This window comes from Euprymna scolopes, chromosome 10, assembly GCF_053919585.1.
Source record: "Euprymna scolopes isolate OS-2025 chromosome 10, ASM5391958v1, whole genome shotgun sequence".
Lineage (NCBI taxonomy): Eukaryota > Metazoa > Mollusca > Cephalopoda > Sepiida > Sepiolidae > Euprymna > Euprymna scolopes.
The window spans coordinates 112,228,192-112,249,636 of NC_136491.1; the positions used below are offsets into that span (position 1 = coordinate 112,228,192).

A 21,445-nucleotide genomic window follows, 5' to 3' on the forward strand; every position below is an offset into this window, starting at 1 on the left:
ATTGTCTCTGCATTTTCGTGCGGTAACAGGTATGTCCATCATAAAGAATTTTAAAGATTTTTCTTGAAAATAAATTTTTTATGGGCCCAACTCTAGACAAGAATCAAATATTTAAGCATATATTTTGTGTGATTAAAATATATAAGGAAAAAAGAGCTTTAGGAAAACAAATGTTGATTAACTCACTTTTAGTATAACAAGAGAAAAGTTTGCATATCATAAAATTAGAATTGGATTTACAGTAGTTACTTAGAATTGTTACGTAAAAACTCAATTAAAAAACACAAACCATCTGTTAAAGGTGGGAAAAGGCTTTAATTGTAAGGGAGTTAACTCTGAATTAATTTTTTTTTTTTTTAAGTCATCCACATGAATAAATTAAATCATCTTACTTCATCTCCTGGATTGACAAGTCCATGGATACAACAGTAGAGAGAACCATATCCACCGACTGTGATTAAGATCTCATCCATTGGATTAATTTTTCGGCCCATAATTGGAGAATAAATCTGGGAAAGAGCATTGCACAGACGTGGATCACCCTGTGGAGTAAGCAAAAAAATAAATAAATAAAATAAATAAATAACATAAAATACTTATTTTATGTTCTTGTCCAGAATGTAACATATCAAAAAAAAAAAAAAAAAAAATACAGAAAAATCTATATAGTGTATGCACCTGTCATAGAATGAAAATGTCATATTTTATGAAGAAGCAAGAATGGTGTGTCCTGCTCTGCCATTTTAATTAATAAAAGGAGTCAACTCAGTTCAAACTACCAAGATCAAAATCAGTTTTTAAATGCTTACGATTTACTATTCCAATTACTAAAAATTGTAAAAAAAAAAAAAAAAAAAAAAAAAAAAAAATTCAATATAAAAAAACTACTTGATCAATTTACTTGCTTTTGTGGAAGATGACATGTTCATTAAGATTTTTCTTTCTTTCTTTTTTTTTTTTAATTAAGTTGAACTCTTATCATACAAAAAAGGTTGAATTTGATTTTTTTTTTGTGTTTAACGGCATGTCCACCCTTGTTGGGTTATTTTATGCTGAATTGTGGTTTAGTGTTTAAATATATTTTTTTATTTATAAACAAATTATGTGAATAAATATATTTATAGTTGAAGTATAGTTTGCACTAAGATTTAATTAAATTCGTAAACATTTTAATAATTAAAAAAAGTAAATGCATGAAATGTATTAAAATGCGAGTAAATTTGCAATAAAAAAAATTTAATATGAATTTGCGTTATGTGTAAATTTGTAATGATAAATATTTACTACTTAGGTGTAGTTGCGTTTGTGTAAATTTGTATAAAAGTGTTATATTTGCGTAAAAATATTTAAAATAAATTTGCATTACGTGTGTTAAATTTGTATTAGTAAATATTTACTACCAAGGTGTAGTTACGTTTGTGTTAATTTGTATGAGAAAGTCAAATTTTATTTAATTATACTTATGTATATTAAAAGTGCAAAGGACTAGTTTAGAAATACTAATCCGTATCCATTTGAATCAATTGTCTTGCTTATTCACATGTATATGAAAATCTATATTTTTGTATATATACCAATTTCTTTAAGGTAATCGATTATGTGTTTGACTTTTCGAAAAGTTCTTTTATATTGCTGTCTTTGTAATATTTTCGCCTTATAGGCAGAAAATCAATGCATTCAGTAAGAAAATGTTTTGTTGTCAGCAGAACCTGACATGCAATACACATTGGCAGATCTTCTCCTTTAAGTAAATATGATTGGGTTAGGTATGTGTGACCTATATGCAATCTCGTTAATACAACATCTTCCTTTCTATTTTTCCTGGAATATTGTTCCCAGTTACCAATTGTTGGTTTAATGGCATATAGTTTATTGCTAGTGTAACTATTCCAATTAATTTGCCATTGTTTTTTAATGCATTCATTTATATTTTTTTAAAAATCCGTATAGGGGACTTTAAAGTTTTCATCATGATTTTCATTTAGAGAAGCCTTTACGGCTGTGTCTACTAATTCGTTTTCTCTGATACCAATGTGGCTAGGTATCCAGCAGAGCACAATTTCTTTTGTTTTTAAAAATTCGCTTATTCTAACCTGTAGTTTTACTAACAACGGGTTGTTAGACTTTTGTGTTTTTATTACTGTTATAGCTGATAGTGAGTCAGAGAAAATTACATATTTTGTGTTGTTATCCCTGGAGATGAAATCAAGTGCTGAATCTATTGCACAAACCTCTGCATTAAAGATTGAGGTTTCTTTCAAGAGATGCTTTTTTAAATTTTTTTATTATATACAGTTGCACTGCCTGTTGCATCTACCTGTTTTGAGCCGTCCATAAAGATGTATGCATGTTTAGGATAATTGTATTTGATTTGTTCAAATTCTTGATAAACAAGAGGGTGAGTTTTTCCCATGCAGTGTTTGCTAAGACTTAAGTCAACTTTTGGTACTATAATGTTTCAAGGAAGTATTTTTGGAATAAATGTTTTGTGAATTTTTGTTATCAGGATTTCTGCTTCTTCAATAATGGGTTCCATTCGGAGACCAAATGTTTTAATGGCCTTTTCTTTTTGTTGAAATAAATGTTTGTACTTGGGATAAAACGTGCAGCCGTGTGCAGGATTATTGGGATCTGCCTTCAATTTTGTATAATATAGCAGTGCTAACTTGTTATATCTGAGGTTAGGTGGAGGCTCATTTGCTTCAGCATACAAACTTTCTACTGGAGATGTTCTGAAAGCTCCCAGTGCAAGTCTCAGTCCTGTGTGGTAAATGGGATTTAAAATTTTAACAGAATTTTCTTGCTGCTTAGTATATACAGCTGCCGTAGTCAATTTTTGATCGAATTAGGGATCTGTACAGGTTTAATAAGGTCTGCCTGTCAGCTTCCCAGTTTGTATGAGCTACAACACGCAGAAGTTGCAATGTTTTATTACATTTTTTTTTAAATAGTTTATGTGGGGAATAAAATTTAGTTTTTTATCAAAAACCAAACCATTCTTAAAAACTTTTATTCATCAACAAAGAGGATATCTTCTCCATCGAGTTGTAATTTGGGATCATTGTGTAATTTGTGTTGATTGCAAAAATGAATGCATTTGGTTTTATTTTTTGAAAATTTAAAACCATTTTCTTTTGCCCATTTATTCATTTTGTTTATGCTGTGTTACAATTTTCTTTCAATAGTATGGATGTGCTTGGAACGATAACTTTAGAGCAATCATCCATGTACAATGTTCTATTTATGTCAGGAGTAAGTTCCTTTACTTTGCTGTTGATTTTTACATTAAATAGGGTTGTTGATAATATACTACCCTGTGGCACACCTTCCTGTTTATTTCTATCACTTAGAGTAGACCCTATGGGTACCTTGAAGGTTCTGTTCGTTAAAAAATTTTGAATAAATTCAGGAAGAGATACCTTTAAGTCCAAAGTCGAATAGATCTTTCATAATTCCGAATTTCCAGGTAGTATCCTAAGCTTTTTCTAGATTGAAAAAGACAGCTGTCATTGACGGTGTGGTCTGGATCTCTCTGGCCACATTTGCTGCACACTGCTTGTCCACTACATGCATCCTCATGGTGCCTAAACTTTTGGCATTTAAAGCACCAAAGGGGGTTTGGTATAAAGTGTTCAACTATTTCAACGTTGAACCCAATTTTGATTTCTTTTGAGATAGTGGGTCTATCGAACTGCATAATGTAAGTGTTCGTATGTATAGTCTGATTTTCTTTTTTTATTGTAATTCTTTTAACATTTGTTACTCCTTGGTTTTTAAGTTCTTTTGTTAGCTCTTCAGTAGTGCACACTGAGAGGTCTTTCGATCTTACTACACCTTTGGATGTATTCAGATTCTTGTGTGGATACATTTTGATATTTATATTGTGAAAAGTTTTCATTCCTAGGAGAAAAGTGGCATGTTTTTCTCTTTCCACTTCAACCAGTAGGGTTTTATTTTTTCAAGTTTTTACATTTTTTGGGGTAATATATGCCGATATAATTTTGTGTATAATAAACGGTGATAAGTCTGTTATATTGGTTTCTTCGGTGGATTCCAATACAATAAATTTTTAGAATGTTTGGTGTAGTTCATTATCTGAACTATCAGCGTCAACGTGCAAGCGCTTGGAATTTTTATAATTAGCCATATATGTATATTTTAAAATTCATTGTTTATGCTCCCCACCTACCTCAGAGTCCAATATTGTGGCATGTTAAGGGGGAAACCCATTCGCATTGTCATGCCAGGGCTACAGAAAACAGTATACGTATACTGGGAGCCATAAGCACCTATATTCCTTAGGTTACACAATCCAAGTAAGTTGTAGTAACTTCCGGCACTATGCAGCCATGTCATGACTTTATTCATTTGGCACATTTGACCCTAGCCACTGCCTTCTAACACATTGAATAGAGGGGAAAATATGTACATAGTTTAAAGTGGTACAGGGTAGAAATGTATTTGTTACAGTTTGGAAGAAATTGATAGAAAAGTAGATGTGTTAGGTCTTGACGTAACTAGCCAATTGATCGGATCGGGGCCCCTCCAACCATCCATCTAGTCTTGTACAAGGTCAAAGTGAAGTGTTGCAACTGATACCTTCAATTTCTCTAGATATCAGTTCTCAGCCACCAGATTCCTTTTCCTAGGCATTACGGGTCGCCACCCACGGCCAACAGGTGGCCCCATTGAGAGGCTTTTACTCACTGCAGGGGAACACTCGGTGTATTCTAATGCCCCACTGACAGAGTTGGGAAGTAGGGAAGGAAAAAGAAAGGAGAGGGGAAGGGGAAGAGGGCTGTTGTATTTGTTTTTGTAGAACATAATTAAGTTTTACAAAAGAGAATAGAAAACAAAAACAAAAAATCGATGTAGGTGCATTTTGTCTCAGAAAGCCAATAGACAGCCTGATCTGGTAGCACCAGGGTTGAATTTGAATGAAAGTAATAAATAGCATAAAATTAAAAATATCATACGATATTGCTGTTGTCCATTAGTTCATTATTCCATCAGCATTTTCATTTCTTTCATAATTTTTTTTACAAAACTGACCAAACAAAATATTTGGAAGCAACTTTACATTGTCAACAAAGGCATTGAAATCAAAGTTGTAGAGTCAGGCTCATAAAGATTCTAGAAGTCAGAGTCAGAGTCAGAGTCTGTAACCCTGGCTAAATATTTATCTTTCTCCCATGGTGAGAAGATGTAACACTAAGGTTGGAAAATGGGATTGAAAAACCAACACCCTTGAGGGGGAGCACTCTAGACTGAAAAAAAAAAAAAAAAAATGCCTGGACAGCTTTGTCAGCATTCCTCAATAGAGATGCCCCAGACAACTAGCAATAAATATACTAACGCCTTCTTGAAGAGAGAAGGAAAAGCCAGAGAGGGTGGACCTCCTAGAACTGCACAGGACTAACGACATAGCAAAGTCAACAGGGAAAAGGCTAGTAATTGTCTGTATTTTTGAGATGAGGTGTTTTCATTGATTGAGATTGTCGGACTGACTTCCTCATCTTGGTTGTTATTGTCACAATGTTTCAGCCGTTTTGCCCTCCGGCCTTCGTCAGGGGTTTTGTATCGAACTGGGGAACCGTTTGTTAGGAGTCTCGAACTCAACCCTTTATTATTATTACGGGGGTACCGTGTTCGGACTCCAGCTAGGCTTTGGGACATAATCAGCAACTATGTCCCAAAGCCTAGCTGGAGTCCGAACACGGTACCCCCGTAATAATAATAAAGGGTTGAGTTCGAGACTCCTAACAAACGGTTCCCCAGTTCGATACAAAACCCCTGACGAAGGCCGGAGGGCAAAACGGCCGAAACATTGTGACAATAACAACCAAGATGAGGAAGTCAGTCCGACAATCTCAATCAAGGGAAAAGGCTATTTCAGAAATTACATACTCTCTTGATTTTGGTACCAAAGGAAAATATCTCCCTGTAGTGTGTCAATCTTTTTTTTTTTTCTTTTTTTTTTTTTTTAACAAATATCTAAACCTTTTACTTTTTCATTAGTATTTGCTAAAAAAATCTACAATTTACACTCGTGATAATTGCATATCTCTTCATTTGTTGTGTAATTTATACGAACTGCTATTGATGATTCTGAATTATAGAAAATACAAAATTACATAATATTGTTACCATAGTAAAACTAATAAACACCCTCAATTATCTTATGCACCATGTTTGGATAAACAAAAAGCAGATGACTGATTTTTTTTTTTTAATTTGATTTTACAAAAGTTTTAACTGAAAAATTTATTAACCAAATTTTGTGGAAGGAAAATGTGTAAAAACAATTGAACTGGCATATAATATGTTGAGTAAACGTTTTTTCATGTTGAAATACTCACAAAACTGCGTGCGTACTGATGCAACAGATGGTTAGATGGATTAGCAGCTTCTTTCATCGCTTCGGTCACATAACTTGGCGGTTTATAGTCGGGAAAACCCTGAAAAATATTTTAAATAGCTTTACTAAGAATAAAAATGTAATTAAGACTTTTTTTTTAACGAAAATCGCTTGAGACAAGGCATGAAGCCACTTGATGTAAGGAGCTAACAAGAACAAAAACTGATTATTGCAAAGATAGGAGATGCTTATTGATCTTAGTCTTGAAAAGACAAAGGTATAAGAAAAGACAAAGGTATAAGAAAAGACAAAGGTATAAGAAAAACAGTGAGCAGGGAGAGAGTTCCACAACCATGCAGTACTTGGAAAGAAACTACTGGGATAGGAAGCTGTAGTAAATTGATGGACCAATCAAATTATGTTTCTACAATTTATGAAGAACCTTCAAATGAGACATGGATTCAACGATACTCCACACATAGTCTCATAGTAGATTTGTCGAGATAGAGAATAGCCTCGAGTGTGAGAAAGCGGTTAGACCAATAGAGAGAACCAATTTTATGAGAAGCAGAAAGAGCAATGGATTTAAAGAACTACCTGCCCTCTGTGCAGCAACTATTTTAGCTGTAGTTGTCTTTATGAAAAAAAAAAACAAAGACAATTTTGATTTCAACTTTTAGTAATTTCGAAAAAAAAAAAGATAAAAGGATGCTTGGCCTAGTGTTATTCTGCGATAATCGTCTTCCTTTCTTTTTAATTTCTTACAGGTATATACATAAAAAAACTTGCGAAATTCAACAGTGACATTTTCTATGGCCCCCCCCCCCCCAAGTGTCCGGTCTACTTGAAGCTCCCCTTTATTAGTTCTATCAGTAAAGGATTTTCTGATAGAATCAGGCCCACTGTGTCCTGGTGCTATTATGTGGTACAACCTTGCGTGGTATTAGGTACTAGGATTGCTTTCCCCGCCATTAGGAAAGATGTTCTTCCCACATTAGATAAAAGTTTAGTAATTTAAATCTCAGTGTGAGGTTGACAATGTGGGTCGAACTCATCAGCACTTCAGAGTCAGTGTGGCACTGTATATCACATCACAATTCTGCAAGCTTCAGGGATTCAAAAGAAGTATGTTGGTGAGTACATCCAGGTGTTTAAGGAATACTTATAGGCATTTACAGAGCACATCCAGGCACTCATCTATACATGGGTAAGCAATTGGGCAGCATTTACTAGATAATAAATATTGTGGTGAGACGTATTCAGATAGTCGTTTCCGTATCATACACAAGGTAAATTCCTAACACCAACTTAATATTCTAGAGCTGGAGGGCTTGTGTGTGACAATATGGAAACCGTCGCTATGTAGGCAAAAAGAGCTCTCAAATTAAAATTATTTAAAAAGCTCTTTAAAAAAAAAAAAAAAAAGAAAAGAAAAAAAAGATGCCTACATCTTGTCAATATATTAAGTTTTTGTTCTGCAATTACATCCAGTTGGCCAAGATCAAAGTGTAGTATCTGTTCTTCAGATGCGGCACTTCCATTTCTCGTTCTCTTTCAGTGGAGGAGAAATCATTCACGACTGAGACAATTTTTATTTTTGTATCTTTTCTCCACGTTAAAAAACGACCCTTGTGTCTAACTCTGTCTCGTGGGGAGGCATTGTAAATAGGTATATCCAGATGTGACGTCCCGTGTCGTTTCCCCTTGTAATATCAGCAACAGTGTTTTCTTTCATCCACGTTGTTTATATATATTTGTTCTTTCCCCATTTGACTTGTTTTATGTTATTCGCTGATAATTTATTTCTTGAAAATGAGCCGGCTGAAAAGTACCTTGAATGTCATCTTTTTATTTGAATAGTTTATTTACTTTTAAATATCATAAAGTTTTATAAACTCTCCTTTTGTTTGCCCACTCTTTTCTATGTATTAGTTATCCCCGACTTGACTCCATTTATTTTTTTCAAAACAAACATACATACATATAATATATCACTTTAATTTTATAATGTCTACTGCTTGAATACTAATCCAATTAGTAAATATAAATATATATATATATATATATATATATATATAGATCCTCTTAGGGTTGAAACGTAAGAATAACATTCATGATGAGAGCAGTGGTCCAAGTAATACAATTATCAATCATTATCTTAAAGATTTTGAAACATGCTAAATGTTGACAAAGAAGATGAGTTTTAACAATAATGGATACGGATACTCACTTGACCTAAATTAACAGCTTTGTAATCCGAGGCCAACTTGCTGAATTCCACCCTAAAATAATATAATAGTAAATAAGTTTGTTTCACTTTAAATATTTTCAAACAAAACAAATTTATGCATTTTCAGAAGAAAAAAAAGACTAAATGATGCCATTTTACTATTTGTAAATTTTCATCCTATGAAAAATGATTCAATTTTTATATAACTAGCAGGGAGACCAAGCATTGTCTTGGACTGAATGATGAACTCTAGCCTCATTTACCTCCTGTCTGTAGCACTATATTACACTTTTTATGCATATTTTTTACATATGATACTCAATTTTGGAGTAATTTGACAGCTTTGTATTGTTTTACGAAATATCAACCCTTTTTGGCAGATCTCATCGTCATGCCAACCATGAAAGAAAAGGCAATTGACACTACATACTGATGTTATCAATCTTATTTAATAATCATCATGAAAACTGTTAAAACGGAAAAAAACTTCAATAAAAGAAACAAGGTATACATTTTAATCTAAATATAAGAAGGAAATAGACAAATATCGACTAAGTTCTTAAAAATGGGGCAGTGTTGTTTCTCCGGCAGCAGCAGTGAAAATGAGGAGGGGGACACTACTGTCTCCTTGATCCATCCCAATTTCCTGTTTGAGTCTCAAGGTGGATAGCAGAAACTAATAAAGTGGCTAATTATGAAATTATCTAAATTATTCCCAGAATTGGCTCTTCTGGTTGAATTGACAATAAATCACTATAATCCCTCATTGTGCATCGAATGGATATCATAATACTTGGTTCACTACACCTTATTATAACAAAGGTCTATACAAAATTTCAGCCAGATTGGCCCAGTAGTTTCTGAGAAAACTTCTAAAATAAACGTTATATTGTGGTTATTAATCTCCATTAATTCCTAATTATACATATTAAGACCAAATAAGGATAGCAAGAAGTATGAGGCAGCTGAAATTGAGAACATTTTGCCAAATTTTCCAGTATTTTTAATTCTAAATCATGAACTTGTTATTGTGTGCGTTCACATCACTGGTCTTGATTGGTTGCGATCTTTGAATTTGTGTTGCTTGATTTTGATACGAGCCGTAGAGTCAATTGTGCAACCTCAGTCAGCCGAACAACAATGTTTTATTTTGAAAAGTTAAAATAATATTTGGTTTATCAAGGAACATAATGAGACTAACAGGCTAAGCATAAACGTAGAATGCACCACTCTCTGGTTCACTTAGAATACATAGAGGCATCATCTATTGTTTTGGATGGACCACCCAGTGAGTTTCACTTGATACACATCAGCTGTCAATCACATGGTATTAAAACTGACTCTGGGAGATTTGTAAATATGAGTGGACATGAATTTCATAACCTCTCAATGCATTTTTACAAATATTAAAAATTAAATTCAAGGAAGTTCTGCCATTTCTAACCAGTAGAGCATTAATACTTTTGACCAAGGCAGGAGTTATTTTGGGAATTTTTTGTATCAATCACTAATATATAACAAATTATTCTGAAGGTAAATGCTACCAAAACTAAAGTGATGATTGGTGATTGTAGTATTAGAAGCTTCCAAAAAGAAGAAAGTTTTCCTGCTCAGTTTGTGAAAAGGGAGGTCAGGTGCAATTTAATCTTCTGTGGCACTTGTAACAATTGGGTACACAAGAAGTGCAGTGGAATTACTGGTAGGTTGAGAGAGGCTAACCAATTTATGTGCAAGAATTGAGGGACAATGGAGATGGATGAGAATTCAGATGTAGACAAAGTATATCAGGATAGCAAAGCTATTGGAGCTGTCAAGTTTTGTTACCTTGGTGATACTATTGGAGCACAGGGAGGAGCAGGTGCTAGTGTGATTGCAAGAGTTACAAGCAGATGGAATATGTTCAAGGAATTTGTCATTTCTAACCAGTATAGTGTTATCACTGCTGACAAAGAGAAGAGTCTACCAGGCATGTTTACAGTGTGATGATATATAGTAGTGAAACCTGGTCAGTGGGGATTGAGGACATATGTTGCATGGAAAGAAATATAATGATATTATATGTGTGTAATGCGAATCTTAAAGGTGGGCTTAGATAACTTCAGAGAAAGATTAAATTTATACAGTATAGGGAGATGTGTGCAGAACAGGAGAATTTGATGGTATGGCCATGTTGAAAAATGTATAACGGTTCTGGTGTTAGTTGATGTTGAACAACTGAGGAAGCTGTGTCAGTTCACAAAGGAAGGCCAGGAAACCATGGGAGGAAGTTATAAGGATGGATTTGAGAGAAATAGGGATAAATAAAGACCTTTCCAGAGATAGGTTAGTTTTGAAGTTTAATTAGCCAAAACATGCCACCATGGAAAATGGATGTCAAACTGATGATTATGATGATGATTTTCGTGATAATGTTTTTTGGGAAAATGTCAAGCAAACACTTACCAAACATTCTTTTCTGAGCCATGGAACCTTTTTGCTAATCCATGTTTGGTCGACATTCTCCGGATTTGTAATGCTGAAATAAAGACAAAAACATTTTAGAAACCTAAAAAGATTCTTTGTAATTGTAAAGAAATCCAACAACCGAAAAAAAGTTTTCTGTCAATTTCAACAATAAGCAATGTTGTCTACCTAATTGTCATGTCACAATTAGTTAAATATTTCTGTAATCTTAACATAAAGCATGTATTTCCATGATTCAAAGAAAAAATGATTTCGGCCATGTTTGTTTTATCATGTGTGACATGTGATGTAAACACAAGGAAAATGAAGAAAAACCTATTATGTAAGCTAAAATTGCTAATTTGTTTGAAAACTATTTTCTTTCATAATAAATTTTCTACCTTATTGCTTTCCATAAATCGTGAATATGTTCATTACTGTGACATGACAATTCAGTAGATTCCATTGATTTCATTTGAAATTCAATATTTCAATTTTCGAATTTCGCTACAATAACAAAAATTGCATAAAAATTCGTAATAAGGTTTTAGTTATGTAAAAAGTTGGAATCAAAATAAATTTCATCAGTCAAACTTACATCTGTCTAAAAAAAAAAAAAAAAATATACATAATAAAAAAATGATCATAGCAAAAAAAAAAAAAAAAATCATAATGGCATAATTATCAGGAGTGATTGAACCATATCTAACTTATCTCCTTTGAACCAATTATTAGCCAACAAGAGAATGCACTATTTCTAGAAAAAAAAAAAAAATCTAAATTCTACCTACATGCGAATTTATAAACTAGATATCATTTTCTATCTGACTCGGATATCTAAGGTTTCGGATATGGTCCGACAGTCTTTACATGACCTACACAACTGACACTGTTCCTGTCAGATCTCTCTTCTGGTCACAGCATCAGGTTCTCAAGTCTCATCAATAAATTTATATTTATTATATATTATCCATTGCCTACCTCTATTCATTTACCCTGGAAACACATACATTTCGTTTGTGTTGGGACAATTAACAGTCTTCGTTTTAGTAACTATACCTGCCCGTTTTGCACCCCTTTCATGTATAATGTTTATCGTCTATGTATATCATCATCATCATAAAAGCAATGAATTTAAAAAAAAATTATTATTTTAATGATTTTATAATGGTACATCACTTACTGTTTTATTTTAACATTCTTTCCTTTAGTAATTAATTTTTTTTTTTTTTTTTTTACTCATATTTAAACAAAATTGTAATGACAAAACCTTCAACTGCCGTGAAGATGAATGGATCAATTAATCCTTCCATGTTGAAACTGCCTCAACAACCCGTGTTTATTAATATTGCACCATTTCAGAACCATCACGAGTTAATAGGACTGTTAACTTCCTTCAAGCACCTCTTCATCACTATTATCCACGCAAATTCTTTGGAGTTGACTTTCAGTCATTATGCTCAATTTCAATCATTACCAATTAGCACACAGTAGACTTACACTTTAAAAAACGGTTCCGCTTATCTCTTATTTTTTCTATTCAGATACAACTTTTTTTTTATCTCATATTCTATCAGCATTCACTGCTTCTTCTCTACCAAACCCACGTGTGGACACGTAAACACAAACATCTCTTCATTAGATAATAAATTCTTCAAGAAATGACTCTGCTTTTTCTTTCTATATTAGTAAAAAAAAAAAAAAAATAGGACAGAATCTAACCTAGATTTTACAGCAGTGATATGACAACTATTCATTATTTCTTGGTTAAATAACAGACTAACTTATCTCCCCCTGGTTTACAGGATTTCTGCTCAATCAATGGCGAGTCTGCACAAAAAATCCTATCCAAAAATAGCACAGTCCGTAAACTGTCGAAGTACCAAAATATGGTTATACATATGTATTTAAAAGATAAATAAAAGGGGGTATTTTTTTTTTTTTTTTTTTTTAACTTTTACTGTTTACGGACAATGCAAAATTTAAACCGCACCACCTCACTCTCTGAAGATGAGATTTATTCTTGAAAAACTAAAGCAGAAAAAAAAATATCTCTAATAAATGCATTAAAAGACAAATATGTTTATTAATAAAAAAAAAGGAACAATTCAACACATCTCAATAGTGAGTGTACACATTTAAAATGGAAGAATGGGTTACTAAATAATAACATTATTATTTCAGAATGGTCTGTAAAGTTCAATTTCCAATTGTAATACTTTTATAGGACTGTGCTAGAGTCACTAGTTTGTAAGGGTGTAAGTTGGTGTTTACCAATTCATAATCGGGATCTATCAGACCGAGGTTGCAGGCACAGAAATCTAGAAGTTGAAAGTAGTAGAGTATCCACGGGACCATTAAAGACAAATTTAACATAATCTCTGATTTGCAAAAGACTTCCACCAAACCATACATATAAAATAAAAGATGTGAATAACTTCAGAAAAACGACACTTGACAAAAAACTCAAGATCGCTGTATTAAAATGAAATAACATTTATTTATGTGTTTAAGAAACATTAATTCAAATCGTTTCAATGTCAGTGTTTTTGCAACGTGTGTTCATTAGGTAGGCTTAGCTGAATGAGTGTCTTGTGAAAAGGGCATGAAGTTTACGATTACTGATTTTTATGAATAGAGGGATTAGTCCCTCTGTTGTTATTTTCTGAGGGGAAAAGAAAGTCATTAAACCATATAAGCATCATGCGTGTGTGTGTGTGTTCATCACATAAGAAAACAGTAGTTTGAAATAACATTTTTGAAAAAAAGAAATAATTTCTGTTCACTGTGGTGATTTTCCATAATGGGTTTTGAAGAGAAAAAAACTGGTTGCTTTTGTCTGTAGTGCACGTAAAGTCCAGATGAGAGATTTTAATGTCCTTTTTGACAGAGTTTATTAGACATCTGAAGAACCCTGATTTGATTTTTACAGGTGAATCCTTATATAGAGGGGTTCTAGAACACTCCAGTCTGTTTGTTGTATCTCTGTGCGTGGAGCGCCATGTAGTTCCTTTATTGCATGTGTGTGGCTGGGCAAATTACGACGTAATCCTGCGCATTCTGATATCCGTGGGCATTGAAACGATGATTGCTATAAAAATAGCCCTAACAAAGATTTTTTCCGTTGCTGCATGTAGCGGTCGCTACACTTCTAACAAATTTTATACTGAAATTGTGGGTACCAGATGATATTACTATTTGATTAGAAAAATATCCAATAAAGTAAGGTCAATTTTAAGCTGTTCAAGTTAACACCACGGATCAGTAAGTTTTGCATGTGACTGACAAGAAATCATAAGCTTTAGAATTTTCCAAATTTTTTTTTTATGATGACTCACATTTATGCATTCCTTAACAGCAACTGATACAATATTACAAACTAAATAAATCATTCCAATTATTAGATTATATGCAACTCTAACACAACTGATAAAGGAATACAAAGAGGCGTGAAATTAGCATAGTTTCCTTTTTAACTTGATCTCGTTATAGTTTTATCAACATTTAAATTTCTCCAAGTAAAACTTGACTAACAGTTTGTTTTGTTTTCTTTTGTTTTCTTTATTAAGCATTAAAGTGATGATATACAGCCTTTTTATTTTTTCAAAACGAGGTTAAATGAAGAATTGCTTTTTAGAGACTAATATAACTTTTAAAAAATAAATACATTAATTCTACTAGTAATAGTAACAAGGAAAACATTTGAGAAAGATATTAAGAAAGATTTAGTGTAATATAGCCCCCCCCCCCGTGTATTTTTTATATTTGCAAAAGTTACATGCAGAACATATGCAAGGGTTTTACAATAAAATTTTAAAAGAATTGAAACTGGAAAGGTAATCTGGGGCAATTCCATACCCTCTAAGCTGAAATGCTGTTCAGTTAAAAGAAAGTAATTCAGTACTTTAGAGATGGGTTTGTTGGTGATTTCCTCTCAAAGTACTAGAGCTGCATCTGCTGTCTACAGCAGACATCAATTGATCCAGAACCATCCTAAGGCAAGCATAACAATTGCACTTTTCAGTCATCCTTATACTTGAAAGAAAGCTAAAGAGTCTATGAGTACCCTGATGCTGAATTTATGCGTCATCAGATGACCATGTGCTTTGGGAAATTCCATACCCCTGGGATATGGAATTTTCCAAAAGGATTCTAGCATACAACCTAATAGGCATTTAACATGAAACAGACTTTCCTTCTATAAAATAAGGACAAATTCACAAGTAGGAAATAGCAGGAGAGGCATCATTTTTTCATTCAGGCATAGCCAGCAGAGAGACTAAAATATATATTAGTTTGGTACAAAAATAATGTCGTTTTTTGACATATATATACATATATATGTCAAAAAACGACATTATTTTTGTCCTTATTTTATATTTTGCCTTCCACATCAACAGATGATCCACCCTTGCCTCTTCATCTACAATGACACCAAGTCTTATGAATAAGACTATAAAGGATGTTTTCATGAGAAAGTTGACACCCATGCTGGCTATGCCTGAATGAAAAAATGATGCCAACAGACAAATGGCCATCAAAAAGCAATATGTTTAGCCTGACCTCAGTTGAATGTCTGCAGTGACTTCAAAAACATGAAGGAAAGGAAGCAGTAAATAAAAGGAGGATAGGAAGAAAGACTCGGAATACCGGTACAAGGAAGCCAGAAGTATGTGCTGGACAGCCAAATGCTGACACTTCAGAACCAAATGCTGATATCACAGAGCTACAAAGAAACTGATTTTTTTTTTTTTTTTTTTTTTTTTACAAAGGCATCACCACATTATCAAGGCCCAGAGGCCACTCAAGGATAAGGGTTAAAGAGTGTACAGTAGAAGTTGGTCAATATAGTAATCATTAGTAATGAAAATTTGGTAAATTTAATAACTTATATGGAACGGCTCATCAAGAACTTATTTACTTTAGACTTGAACAAAACCATATTGTAGTCAGCCGGAAAGCAGGAAAACGGAAGACAATTCCACAGGCGTGCAGTTCTAAGAAAGAAGCCTTGTTCATGGAATCTACGTTTAGGTTTAGGCACAGATAAAGAGTGGGGGAAATTATTGATAGTGTTTACAGCTAGACGAGTGTTCCTTGTGAAAGTTCGGCGAGGGGGGACCATAGATTGAAGCTCAGTTGAACACCTTCCATGAAAATAACGATACATCAGAGACAAACTCGCAACATCTCTTCTGTGAGATAGAGGTTGCAAGGAGGAGAAAAGGACATCTCCTACGAGGCCACGAAGTCTATTTTGAACTCTATCAAGGCAGGACAAGTTCTTTCTAGCAGCTCCTGCCCAGATGTGGCAACAGTATTCCATCCTTGGACGTACCTGGCTCTTATATAGATAGAGAATAGCATCAGCAGTGAGATATCTACTGGATCGATAGAAAGATCCCACCATTTTTCCAGCGGCCTTGGCAACAGATTTGATGTACGTGTTCCATTTAAGATCAGGAGTAATGGTCAAGCCCAGAAGCTTGTCAAAACTTGAGGCCTCCTGAAGACGAGAGCCATTCATTTCAATTGATGACAAATGTGGATTAGAATGTTGATGATGTAAAGAGAGAAGCTTGGTTTTAGATGCATTAAAAGTAACCAGCCACTCCTTTCCCCATTGTACTACGTGCTCAAGATCAGAGGAGAGAGAATTGGAGAGAACTTGCTCGTTTACTGTCTTAGATGTGGTACCATAAATGGTAGTGTCGTCAGCATAAATGTCTACAAATGATGTAAGGATATGATTTGGAAGATCATTAATGTAGATCAGGAAAAGAGTTGGGCCCAGGATGGATCCCTGAGGGACACCGGCATTAATATTGTGAGCTTCTGATTTTTGCCCCTCAACTACTACTCTTATGAATCTATCAGAAAGAAATGATTTAATAATTGAGAAGACTTTTCCAGCTATACCATAGCTAGCGATCTTATGAAGTAAACCTTTATGCCATACCCTATCAAAGGCTTTAGATATGTCAAGAGCAATTGCCCTAGAAAGATTGCCACCGTCGAGAGATTTGCTAATCCTATGCGATATAACTGTAAGGACATCTGCTGTAGATCTAGCAGAACGGAAACCATATTGATTACTCAAGACAGTGATGGTAACTGAATAGATTCCTTCCAAAGTCAGGAGAAACATTTTTAAAAGTTCCTTTTCCACTATGAACTAAGGCTTGTGCAGTTCGTCTTTTATTAGAGACTAGCGAGGGGTACCCGGCGTTGCCCGGGTGTTTGTAGGTGTGTGTGAAAAAAAACCCCGAAATGTGAAAAAAAAAAAACAGGTGCCCGTGAAAAAAAAAACGAAGCCTTGATGTACAGTTGGAAAATAGTAAAGTGTGAAAAAAAAAAGCAGGTGCGAGTTTTTGATTGACATGACGGTGATAGGTATTCATTAGTTAGCATTTTGTGCGGGACAGTTTTTAATGAGGTCAATAAATCGGTTTGTTTGTTTTTAAAAACCCGCTCCCTGTTTATTAGGGGGAGCGTCTCGTCTCGTCTCGAAATGAAAGCTACCGTCTGATATGACGAAGTCGACATTGACCAAACGTTACTTAGCTCTCTAGAGACCACTGGCTTTCGGCCAGTGATTAGAGTCGAGTTTTGCTTTCTGTTTATACCGAAAACTGAATGTAACGCGTGCCGATGCGGGAAATGTCGAATAATTAACGTTTGAAAGTCAATAAAATTAAATAGACAGGCGAGCTCCGTGGTTAAGTGTGAGATATTATAATTTATAGATGATATAAAAAGTTTTAAGTTGTGAAGCGAGCGAGCGCTTCTCTGAAAGAAGCCTTTTGTGGACATCGAGGAAAAGCGTACATACATACATTTTCGCTTTTATATATATATATAGACAACTGACAGTTGAACTATACCTCTGTGCCTTTCTCTTTTCCAGTCATGTCTATGCATAGTCTATGCTGTTAAATGAATGCCTTGTTTACTGGTTGGCTTTATCTTTCTATCTTTATTTGTTGATGTTTTCCCACATTATGTTATTGTTAAACAGAAGGTATAGAATTACCTTATCTTCATATGTGTTTAATGATTTTTTTTAAAAGTCAACTTTTTTACTTTTATTTTATTTGTTCTTGGTTTCATAACTAGGGCTATGACAACAGAATATTCTTTTCATTGTCATGACTTTCAAATATATATCCAACACAGACAAAGTTAATCAACCGAGAACCATATCACTCTATATAAAAGCATATAAGATATCAACGGATACACACTCGAGAGTCAAAACCATAAAAAGAATAAACAGCATATTCTGGAGATTTTATGTGTCTCCTAACTAAAAGGTAAAGAGATGCATAAAGTTTAATGTGTAAATTTCAAAGTTTTTAAAACTGGATCATCATATCATACCTGACTGTATCATTCAAAAAAAAAAAAAAAAATTTCCATCTTTTCTCTCTTACTTTCCCTCTCTGTCCTGCTCTAACCAAGTATGCTGACCTGTTCCACAAATCCTAAAATCCTCAACATGAAATATCCCCCCCCCAAAAAAAACACGAATAAACCTAGAACCCCATTCTCCAACGTAGACCCCTACTACCATGTCTCCTTCTCCAACATCAGGGGTCTACATTCCAACCTTTCAGAGGTTGAAACACAATTACAGGAGACAAAACCGGACATATTCTTTCTAAGCGAAACTAGAATAGGGCCGACCACCTCCCTAGATGAGTTCATAATTAAAGGATACTCTAACTTAACATTTAAATCTAACTCCCAAGATCGCCATGGGCATGGAATATGTGCCTATATTAAAGATGGCTTCCCGTGTGGCAGGGATATCTCCAGAGAAGATCCTAATTTACCTTATATGTGCTTCTGGGTTGCACTTGCTTACACCACCACATTTATATTTGCCCTCTATCGCTCCCACAACAGCGGAGTTACTATCTTTAAGAGTATATTGGAGAAAATTGACCACATCCTGTCTGCTCATCCCTCGCCTAACATTCACATTTGTGGTGACTGCAGTGTCCATAATGCGGAATGGTTGACCCACTCAGATAAGACTAATGACGAGGGGAGGGTCTGCCATGATTTTTCCATTGCCTATGACCTCACACAGATTGTTTGCGAGCCGATCCGTATGCCCGATACTACCGGTCAGTATGCAAGCCTTCTAGACCTTTTTCTCTCAACTTCCCGAGCTATGCTCATGTTCCGTTCTATCTCCTCTGGGATCCTCCGACCACTCCATTGTATTAGTAAAGATAAAAATGAAATATAATAAGTCTACAGACGTACCTTTCCACCGTACTGTATACTGATACTCTATGGCTGACTGGGATAGCTTCCGTACATTCATATCTGATCTACCTCTCCATTCCATGTTTAAAAAGGATGTATCCTCTATAGTATCAGACCTGACCGAATGGTTACTTGTAGGCATAGACCAATTCATACCATTCAAAAAATTCCAACAAAAACCTAACAGCCAGCCATGGTTCTCCCCTGAATGTGCTGCTGCCATCGCGCACAGAAATCACTTTTTCCATAGCTACCAACATAATAGATGCACTGAGACTAAAGCTGCTTTCAGGACCGCCAGCAACCATTGTAAAAGAGTAATAGAAAATGCAAGAGAGCTATATGCTCAATCCGTTAAATCCAAAGAAGCATAGCAGCGGCTTGGTTCCCACCAGTTCTGGCAAATAACAAACAGGATCCTGAACAGAAGCATGCGTTCTATCCCAACCATTATCAATGGACCAGAGGTCATCTCGTCAGCATCCGACAAGGCCAAACTATTTGCCAAGAACTTTGCAGCAAATTCTACCCCATGCGACGAAGGCCATCAACTCCCCGTATTTCCTCCTATAACACACAACACGCTAGGTAACATACAAATATCTGTGCGTGAGGTCGCCAAGCTAATCAAGAACGTTGATTCCAGTAAAGCAACTGGTCCTGACGGTATTCCAATTATAGTGTTAAAAAAGCTACAACCAGAACTTGCCCCCATACCAAACTGTTTAAGCATTGCCTTAAGGAGAAGTGCTTTCTAACACTCTGGAAAACCTCATCAGTATGCCCTGTATTTAAGAATTCAGGTGATAAGTCATCTCCCTCTCGGTACAGACCAATAAGTCTCCTGTGTGTCATAAGTAAGTTGCTGGAATCCATATTAAATAGAGAAGTAGTCAACCACCTCAACAAAAACAACCTTCTTAGTGACATGCAATATGGTTTCCGTTCTGCTAAATCTACAGCAGATGTGCTAATAGTTATATCTCATAGGATTAGCGAATCTCTCCACAAAGGCTTCCTTTCTAGGGCAATTGCTCTTGACATATCAAAGGCCTTCGATAAGGTATGGCATAAAGGCCTACTTCACAAGATTTCCAGCTACGGTAGAACTGGAAATGTTTTCTCAATCATTAAATAATTTCTCTCTGATAAGCTCATAAGAGTAGTGGTTGATGGGCAGAAATCAGAGGCCCACAGTATTAATGCTGGAGTCCCTCAGGGGTCCATCCTGGGCCCAACTCTCTTCCCGATTTACATTAATGATCTCCCGAAACACATACTAAAATCATTCGTTGACATCTATGCTGATGACACGACCATCTATGGCAACACGTCAAAGGCCGTAAATGACAGTGTTCTCTCTGATTCTCTCTCCTCAGATCTTGAGTGTGTGGTACAGTGGGGGAAGAGGTGGCTGGTTACCTTTAATGCATCTAAGATCAAGCTCCTATCTTTACATCATCAATGCTCAGATCCCCATCTGGCATCAATTGAAATGGATGGCTCTCGTCTAGGTGAAGCCCCATGTTCTGATAAGCTTCTGGGTTTGACCTTTACTCTAGATCTGAAATGGAACACATACATCAAGTCTGTGGCCAAGGTCGCTGGGAAAATGGTGGGATCCTTCTACCGCTCCAGAAGATATCTCACTACCGATGCAATTCTCTATCTATATAAAAGCCAAGTACGTCCAAGGATGGAGTACAGCTGCCACATCTGGGCAGGAACTGCTAAAAAATAGCCTATCTTACCTTGACAGAGTACAAAATAGACTTCGTGGCTTGGTGGGGGATGCCCTTTTCTCTTCCCTGCAACTTCTCTCCCACAGAAGAGATGTTGCGAGCCTGTCTCTGTTTTATCGTTATTTCCATGGCAAGTGCTTGTCTGAACTCCATTCTCTTGTCCCCCCCCCCCCTCGCCAATCTTTCACGAAAAACACCCAACTAGCTGAAACCACTGTCAATAATGTTCCTGTAAAAATTAAATCATTTTTTTTTTTAATTGTTATAATTTACGATACTTTAGCCTCGGTATTCATTTTGCATGTACCCACTATATTTTTTTTTTTTTTTTTGCATACATAGCTCCCCCTTCATTTTTTTTATCACTCATGCTATTAAAATAAGAAGCCGGACCTA

At 35.0% G+C, this 21,445-nt stretch overlaps 1 protein-coding gene across 6 annotated transcripts in view; it reads right to left on the minus strand.

Annotated features, from left to right (window-relative positions):
- LOC145286217 (kynurenine aminotransferase-like) overlaps positions 1 to 21,445 on the minus strand; it is a 96,964-nt gene that overhangs the window by 27,672 nt on the left and 47,847 nt on the right. For all 6 annotated transcript variants that reach the window (XM_080135020.1, XM_080135021.1, XM_080135023.1 and 3 more), the window contains exons 2-5: positions 11,031 to 11,103; positions 8,589 to 8,640; positions 6,360 to 6,458; positions 393 to 542 (exon numbers count right to left, since the gene is read on the minus strand). In XM_080135020.1, the coding sequence (XP_079991146.1) occupies positions 393 to 542; positions 6,360 to 6,458; positions 8,589 to 8,640; positions 11,031 to 11,103 (374 nt within the window). The remainder of the gene's footprint in view (positions 1 to 392; positions 543 to 6,359; positions 6,459 to 8,588; positions 8,641 to 11,030; positions 11,104 to 21,445) is intronic.